Source organism: Rutidosis leptorrhynchoides, chromosome 6 (assembly GCF_046630445.1).
Source record: "Rutidosis leptorrhynchoides isolate AG116_Rl617_1_P2 chromosome 6, CSIRO_AGI_Rlap_v1, whole genome shotgun sequence".
Lineage (NCBI taxonomy): Eukaryota > Viridiplantae > Streptophyta > Magnoliopsida > Asterales > Asteraceae > Rutidosis > Rutidosis leptorrhynchoides.
Window position 1 is genome coordinate 30,525,804 of NC_092338.1, and position 8,829 is coordinate 30,534,632.

At 33.9% G+C, this 8,829-nt stretch overlaps 2 protein-coding genes across 2 annotated transcripts; both read right to left on the bottom strand.

Annotated features, from left to right (window-relative positions):
- Positions 1 to 1,214: 1,214 nt before the first annotated feature.
- LOC139851783 ((S)-8-oxocitronellyl enol synthase ISY1-like) lies at positions 1,215 to 2,557 on the bottom strand. The gene is made up of 2 exons (XM_071840949.1): positions 2,420 to 2,557; positions 1,215 to 2,348 (listed from the first exon to the last, which is right to left on the bottom strand). The coding sequence occupies exons 1-2, from the start codon at positions 2,456 to 2,458 to the stop codon at positions 1,215 to 1,217; spliced, it is 1,173 nt and encodes a 390-aa protein (XP_071697050.1). The 5' UTR covers positions 2,459 to 2,557.
- A 2,064-nt stretch (positions 2,558 to 4,621) lies between these two features.
- On the bottom strand, positions 4,622 to 7,735 carry LOC139852366 (probable calcium-binding protein CML21). Its single transcript, XM_071841651.1, has 5 exons — positions 7,492 to 7,735; positions 6,467 to 6,687; positions 6,099 to 6,301; positions 5,183 to 5,357; positions 4,622 to 4,984 (listed from the first exon to the last, which is right to left on the bottom strand). Exons 2-5 carry the CDS (start codon positions 6,663 to 6,665, stop codon positions 4,869 to 4,871), a joined length of 693 nt encoding a protein of 230 aa, XP_071697752.1. The 5' UTR covers positions 6,666 to 6,687; positions 7,492 to 7,735; the 3' UTR covers positions 4,622 to 4,868.
- Between the last annotated feature and the right edge of the window lie 1,094 nt (positions 7,736 to 8,829).

Consider the following 8,829-nt stretch of genomic DNA (forward strand, 5'->3'; position numbering starts at 1 on the left):
CTCCTTAGTCATTTGAAAGGTACTCTGTATTAGATTGCACTTTTTTAAGAAGCACAAAGATGAATAATATATTACATGTACTTTGTCAAAGTAAGTATGTATAATAATCAATAACATGTATTTTTTTTTCAAAAAGATCAATAACATGTATTTTACCTCTGTTCTTTTGGAATTAGTGAGAAGATTGTATATATTTACTCTCAATAGCATCTGATATTAATGTATACATTTAGTAATTGCGTATACATACATATATAGATGACTTTTAGAAACTATAATGTTTGCTTAGTAATTTATAGTCTTTCACTACTGCAGCTCCTTTTATATAAGGAATTTAAAACGACTTTTGAGTAGCCGTGCAACGCACGGGCTCAAAACCTAGTTACAGTATAAAATTGAAGTTCAATTAAGAATCGAGTAATTATTATTAATTTTTTATTTAAACTTAGGAAATTTGCTAACGCTGTAAACCATGCTATACTTGCGAGGGGACGGGAAAACATATTCAGATAGCGGAGATTCACATAGAAGTATTGTGCTATTTACCAGTGAGTAGTATTGTTGGATGAATCTTTTGGTGAAAAATGTTTATTTTAGATAATGAAAGCATTCCACTACTACCAACTCGAAAAATACGATCTCTGAGATATATGATTTATGCCGAAAAGGTACGAAGTTGGACTAATTTGGAAACATTGGTCAATTTACTTTATACCTGAGATTACATCGATCTTTAAATAACATATATTCTCTACAATTAATCAGCATTTGATAGATTATTCAATTCTGAGCAATCTTAATTATTGGTAAGGGTGTCCACTTGTATGTAACACAATTTATTCGTATTATGGAAGGACAAAAATATCACTGGTACTTTTTACAGGTTTTTGGGTTTTAGTATATGTTCAAATGTTTTTGTGTTTTATGTTTTAGTATAGATATAGAGGTTATTGTTTGAAGAGTCACGTTCTCCTTTATTTCCATTATGTACCGCCAAGTATATGGCCGCTAGTGCTTTAACTGAGATGCTTCGATTAAGCTTATTATTTTTACAAAAAAATTTCTTATGATTTAATTGTCTACATGCCTACATGATGATCATATCTATAAACTCATAAACAGTTAAAGCTTGTATATATATACACCATATGTAAAGTCAAGCATCTAAATCTAAATTCTGGAGTAAAATACAATGTAAAAGAGAAGATTTAGATCTATGGAACAAGCTTACTACATTTTATCTTATCAATCCAAGAAACTAAAGACGATTTCGTATTCCGAAACCCTAAAAAACCATATTCCTTACTCTTGTTCATAATATCCAACATACATTCATTACTTAGAACAACATCCACAAACCACCATCCTCCAACCTCCTCCAATTTAGTCTGTAAAAGTTCATTTTCAGTCACGATTGCATCCCAAACGGGCCCTTTATCTTTCATCATCTCATTCAAACTCTTCCTATCTTCATCTTCTTGTAGCCCACCGTTTTCGACATCAAATTGCTCAGCCAACACTTTCCAAAAATGCTTCCATTTGAATACATCACCATTACTGACATTAAACGCTTCATTTTTCGCGTACTCATCCACAGCCGCCCATATATGATGCTCAGCAATGAGGTCAGCATCCGAAGCGTCATGATAACTATTCCATGACGCTTTTGTTCCTGGAAACTTTAACGGCTCGCCTTCATATTTACAGATTGCAGCATAAACACATAAACTTCCTAATATATTCATCATACTATACGGTGAAAACCCAAATATCAAACCCGGTCTATGGACTGACCATGTTAATCCTTCCTTTTGTGTTACCTCTTTAAACAAAATATCTTCAAGTGTGTAATAGAAATTTAGAGTATTAAGCCTAGGAAGATCTTCATAAAAAGGACCATCATGAAATGTATGATCAACTTTACCCCATTGTTCAAATGGGCCGATATAATGCTTACGACCCGTTTGTAAGCATATATGTTGTAAATTCGGGGCGTTTGGTATTACTGCATTTAAAACATTTTTCAACATTTTCCCATTGACTTCGCAATTTTCTTCTTCGGTTGAGCAGTTAGCCCATGTGACGTAAAATACATGGGTCAGGTCTGGTAAATTCGAGAGCTTTGATTGTGTTTGTTCTGGATCAGTGATGTCACATTGGATGTATTCTAATGGATAATCAGCGTGCCATGGTGGTCGAGGGTGGCGGGCCACACCGTACACTTTCCAGGGTCCACCAGGGGTGTCGTGAAGCGGTAGGATTTCGGCAAGGCTATTGCCTACAATGCCTGTGACGCCAATGACCAAAGCGAACCTTTGGTACTTTGCGTTGTTGTCTTCGAGTTTTTTCTGGATATTATCACAAAATCGTTACAATTTAAATGCGAAAAATGAAAGATAGATATAGAGAAATGGCGTACCCTTGCAGCACCGACGAATCCTGATCGCCACCAGCTCATGGTTTATGTTGCGATTACAGCGTTACGAATGAATGATTTGCAGAAAGAGGGAATGAATGTTGTAATGAGAACTTGTTAAGGGGAGATTATGAAATATTGTCTCCTATAAACGTGGTCAACAGCCATACACATGTCTGTTAACTATGTAAAAATACATTCATTCATATCTTATCTTAATCTTTTTAATACTATATAAGAAGAACTCTTTTCTCAACTCCTATTCCAGCTTCTGCCACGTGTCAGATTGTAAGTCTCTGAACATATAATATGTCTGGTCACCCATTTGATCCTGGTTTTAATCTCATCTTGTTTGAAGTTTTCCTTAGCCACACTTCACTTCTTGCCAGCAGCTGCTTCCACTGTAAGTTGTATCAAGCATACCAATTGACACCTCCTGCTTACCGCCTATGTTTGGGGTTACTGATTTTGGTTAAATGTTAGCTTAAAGTTGTTTTACTTTTGTATGTGTCTTTTGATCACTAAAACATATAAGCTTCCAATTTCATTGCATTCGTTTAAAAAAACAAAGAGTCCTTGCATTCGTTTACTATGTTTGGGGTTACTGATTTTGGTTAAATGTTAGCTTAAAGTTGTTTTACTTTTGTATGTGTCTTTTGATCACTAAAACATATAAGCTTCCAATTTCATTGCTGTAATTGAATTGACTATTGTACTTGTCAATCCAGGTTGAATAGCTGATTTTGATGTTGACTTAATGCGATATTGTTGGTCAGGGTTTGAACTTTGAAGTGAGTTTTGGCAATTTCATCAATTTATATATATAGATATTGTTGAATAAATCAAATTACGCTATCGATTAGTATGTTGTAGATTGCATATACGATTTTGAAGTGAGTTATGGTAATTTCATCATTAAGTAGATAGTTACATAAATCAACTTATGCTAATGATTAGTATTGTGTTGTAGATTGCATATACAATGGTTTCGAATGCGTAATGATAACAAAATTATTGACTTCGTAAAGTTAAAACAAATTCATATCAGGCAACACTAATGGATTATCTGAAAAGGTTGACCCAATTTTGTTATGCTTATGTTGATATACTGAAGAAGACTTCTTTCCTAAAGCCTGTGTGTTATCACGTCCAATACATGTGTACAAGTTCATGTCATATAGTGAAGATACTTTTATTTAATCTGCAAAGCCTCTTTTTCTGGCTTATTCATGTTTGATGTCTGAAGATATGAGCAGGTATCGTGTTCTTCAATTTCATTTAATCAAGTATCAGTTTTGTCAAAATCACACTTATTCACCTATTGAAAGTTAATTGACAATCGCTCTATTACAATATATGTTTGCATTGTGCAATACTAACTAAAGTACATACTTTATTAATTTTATGATTAGGTAGCTGTGAGTAAGTTGTTTATGAAATATTGATAGGTAGTATTATATTCATTTTGTGACGTTTTTAAAGCTAAAGTGGTTGTGTAAGAGTATATCCTATAACTGGAACTCTGTATATTTGGTTAGTGAATGATTGTGTCTTAGGGATGGATTCATGGATGTTACGGATGTTAATGATGATGAATGGTGGTGGTGCGTTGAAAATTTTTTGGAACTTGTTTCGCTTGCTAGGAAAGTTTCAAGTTTAACCGGAGAAACAAAGTTCGGCTTATTAGTAGTTCTTGCCAGTTTTGACTACCTTTTAATGGTTCAATATGAATATAGTTTTGTCTGCAAACGCAAATGTTGCAAGAAACTTAAGCAACATATATCTGTCAATTATCAAATATCTGTAGTAGCCTCGATCTCTGTAGTTATTGTCACTGATGTAGAGCCTCCATTTTTCGAAGCCGCTTATGAAGTTTAAAAACACTGTTTTAGATGATATTAGATAGTTTAAATGTAAAAGAATCTATGGAGTTTGGTTTAATAGCAACTATTAGTTCACCTGACTAATTGAAGCTTTATTTCATGGGCCGTGCATTATGCACGGCCAAGAACACACTAGTATATATATATATATATATATATATCAATGAATGACACTTGTGTTAAGGAATTTTAATTAACTTTAATTAATCTCCATACGCAAACAACGAGCAACATCTGTAGCAATCAACGACGCTCATATACAAGTGCTTTGCCACTTTTTTTCAAGTACGAAACTCAACGAGACAACAAGACACTCATGAACAGAATCTAAAAACAACTTGGTACCATCATTACTGAGTTACAACAACCAAAATGTGTTACTGAGACATAAGCACAAGTTTTATTTTCAAAGCTATTTACTTTGTACAAACAAAATAAATGACACAAAGATATCATAACATATCATGAGTAATTAAGGCTGTTTGGTTAGAGGCCTGATAGCTGAGCCGCTTGTGATCTTAACCGTTCACTACACGATGGCAACACATGATGATTCACTTGTATACTTCTTATTCGTTGGACTCATCTTCATCGTCCTCAGCATCTTCAATTCCGACCCATTTTTCAAAGGCGAAAAGGAACTCTTTGAAGTTAACCATTCCGTTTTTGTCCCAATCCATTTCTTCTGCAAACACACAACCGAAAAATTAAGCAAATTTTACAAGTATACCAATACTCAATTGTTAAAACTTTAACATAATCCTATCCTACTGACCCACTTTAACGGGTACTGTAAATACTCATTTTGACACGTCATTAACCACAATCCGTGGCCATGATGCCCACCTCAGAGCCAAAATTGCAACAAAAGAGGGGGACATACCGAATCTTTTCATGGCTATGCGCCCAGAGGACCTTTCACCAGAAGTAGTCTCATTTATTGCACCAATCATTTCGTCCCTGCTAACATAACCATCTTTGTTTTTGTCCAAGAACACAAATGAGTCAACCAATGTTTCAAAAGTTGCTTCTATATCTGGCATCCCCGTTCGCGCACACTATCAATGTCAAAAATATAATAAGATGAAAAGTTGAGTTGTAAGGTTTTCCCTGTTCGGGTTACCCGGGAAGGGCGAGTAATCCGACCCAATACTCTAGTGTATGCAGCCCATCAGGAATACTCCCTAGCTTTTTCCAACCCTTCCCTGGTCACCCCAAAATTCGAACCTGAGACCTCTCAGGGGCCCAACCGCTGGGCTACCTTGGGATGGTTTATAATAAGATGAAAGAAAACTCAATAATTGTAAGTGGCAATTTCTACCCATTTACTTACAACGGGGCAATTCAGGTTATGTTAAAACGGAAGCGGGTCAGTGGCGAATCAAGGATGAAAACCTAATGGGGTCTTAATTTTTTTTTTCTTTCTAAAGTTAATCATATTTGAAGGAAATTTTAGTGGGTGGTTATTTACCTCTAAAAACCTTAAATTTTAAAAATATATGAGGTCCCATAGTTAAATTTAGTGGTGTCCAATACAATTTCAAGAATACATCATATAAAATTTTTTCAAAGTAATGGGGTGCTTTGACCCCACACCAATACATGTAGAGTCGCCCCTGAAGCGGGTTACCTGAGTCCAAAACCCATAAAACATCCTAAATCAATTTACTCGAGTTTAATTAATAGCAAAACTACATAACCTTTGTAATCATAGTTGGCATAATGATTATCTACAAATAATGAAAATTTGGAAGAAAAAAAATGCTTTGACCACATTTTACGGGGTTAGTAATAAATACCGATTTGGTAGAAGCGGAGTCTTTCTTCAAAAGATAAACGAGACATAGAAGCACAATGAACTCCTTGAAGCCTATTCCCATGTCATCGTTTATATCACATTCCTTAAAAATGTCATTGATTTCCTCATCTGTAAAATCTATCTCCAGCTTACGAAAGCAATTATTCAACTCTTTTGGATCGATTGAACCACTTCTATCTTCATCTACACTCACAAATATGCACAAAAATTTCAACAAATAGTCTCCCAATAGTAATGGTTAATGAAATAAATATACACTATCTACACCGGACAGAGACTAGGAATATGAAATGAAAATATAATCACCGTTTGGGATACCATTTAACAAAATGATTATATGCTGCTTACCAAATTGTTCAAATATAGCCTTGCACTTTCTTAGTCCCGTGTCAATTTTCGGGAACTTTAAGATAATGGTATTGAACGATTTCATTGATGTTCCCTTGGATTCTCTACGCCGCATTGTCTCCAAGATTTTAGCTTCGAGTTTGGTTGTAGGTACTGATGTCACAGGTGACTGATCGCTCTTGGTCAGCTTACCACCCATAGTAGTAGTATTACAAAAAGACCTGTACACGTATGAAAAATTTACTAATTGTGATCACTGTTAACAATACAAAATCAACAGCAAACACTTCACATATATAACGCAATTCATCCCATTTTGTAGTCATACAAGTTATTCTCTTCGAATGAATATCATATGGATATGTATATGTTTAGTTGAAAAAGACTACCACTTTAGCTTTTACAAATACCAATACTCAAGAGTTTCGGCGGAATTCGATTATAGTTCTTGCTTTTTACTAATTCAGGCTAGAAATGACCAAATTTAAAGCACAAGCAGCCGATTAAATTATCATATGTTTCCGTACTAATCATTTTGAAATCACACAACAATATACCCTTTTACTATATCTGAATCATTCTCTACTTCTATATATTAATAAGTGAACCACATTTCGGGTAGGCCGACAACCAAAACCCGAGCCAGAAAATTGACTCAGACGGCTGGTTCTTACTTGCATGAGATGGGTTTTCAGGTCAACCCAAATCACTAACAACCCTTGCAAAAAGATCAAAACTTGATAAGATCTTAAAGGTTTACTAAGTGCAAATATAATTACCGAATCGGTCATTAAACTCTCAACTGAAACTACATCAGTATTCAATTAGCTATCTAATTAACTGAATGCAAATCCAAACACTGAAACACACCCATATGTGAGATCTACTTAGATTAAGATTCTCATACAATCAAGACAGAAACAACTCAACAAGTGAGTATTAATTAATTAATTAATTAATAATTATTTATATAAACTAACAATAAAATAGCAAGTTCTTTAAATTAAAAGGTATGCAGTACTCACCAAGAAGAAAGAATAAAATCCAATCGAGATTTGTTGTTGCTGATGATGAGTTTGGAATTGAACTCAACCGACCCTGAATAAAAAATATGATATTTTCAATATAGAAACAACACCCGGATATTAAAGTAAAAGATTGATTTTTAAGTTTGTGTTCAAGATAGAAATTGAAAATGAATTCGGGGTAAGGTAAGGTCGTGGAGTGTGAGTGCTGAGTATATAATGAAAAAATGTCAACTTTTGCTGTTTTTTTATTAGGATTAAATGAAATGAAATGAAATATCGTATGTTGGATTTTACTCCGTATTTATTTACTTGAATGAATATATTATTGGGTGAGATTTAGGAGAATCGAATATTCGCAGTTCACTGTCGCTAGGTGGCTGCTATTAAGTTTGAATTAATTAACTAATTATCTATTAAAATTAATTAACTAATTAACTATTGTTATAAATCTCACCCAATTAACTAATTAACTATTAAAATTATATATATATATATATATATATATATATATATATATATATATATATATATATATATATATATATATATATATATATAACTTGACTCCCACCTCATTATAAATGAGTATTTGTGTTTAAGTTTTGCCTCTTAATAATCAATGTAAAAAAATGACCCTTTCCACCATAATAGACATTAATTTAATAATATAAGAATAAAAATAATATAAGAAAAGGTGTTAACTGTATTATTTTAATTTAGAAAAGGTTCTAATTAAAATTTTAATTTAATTGTACGGCCCAAAAATTCAAAGGGCTCCTTCCTCTCCAACCCTGTACAACCGCCATCAACACCAACACCTCTCAAATTCTTCTGCATGTGCAATTAACCAGAGCAGATCCACCGAATAGCTTGGCACCCGAAGGGGTTGGGTGCATCGTCACCCGGCCAAGTCACCCCTTTGGTCACCCCTTTGATTGGTCCCCCGATTGGTCACCCCGTTGATTCCAAATTGGTTCATAGCCGTCGGTCATCCCTCCATAGCCGGTGTCAATTTTGTCAGGTAACAGATTGATTTCATGGATGTCTTAATTGTTAATTAATTGTTGTGTGTTATATTTCAGTAGACTTATAACTACCTTTAGTGGCCTGGTTCAATATATTCAAATTGAAAGAACCAACAAAAGAGAGATGTGTCGTAGAAGATATAGGAGAGAAAGAGGTTGAAGAGAGGTGTGATGTATTTAATGTATATGTGTGTTTTTGTAACTTACATTATGCACATATATATAGTACAAATTTTACTATCCATATTTGACTAATTACCATCCATATTTAACTACTAAATTTACAACACTCCCCCTTGGATGGTAATTT

Excerpts from the sequence above, each read along its gene's own strand:
- LOC139852366 (XM_071841651.1), bottom strand. The coding sequence starts at position 6,665 with ATGGGTGGTAAGCTGACCAAGAGCGATCAGTCACCTGTGACATCAGTA. Across the intron at positions 6,302-6,466 it reads GGCTATATTTGAACAATTTG|ATGAAGATAGAAGTGGTTCA; the intron begins GTAAGCAGCATA and ends TTGTGAGTGTAG. Across the intron at positions 4,985-5,182 it reads CATAGCCATGAAAAGATTCG|AAGAAATGGATTGGGACAAA; the intron begins GTATGTCCCCCT and ends GTGTGTTTGCAG.
- LOC139851783 (XM_071840949.1), bottom strand. The coding sequence starts at position 2,458 with ATGAGCTGGTGGCGATCAGGATTCGTCGGTGCTGCAAGG. Across the intron at positions 2,349-2,419 it reads GATTCGTCGGTGCTGCAAGG|AAAAAACTCGAAGACAACAA; the intron begins GTACGCCATTTC and ends GATAATATCCAG.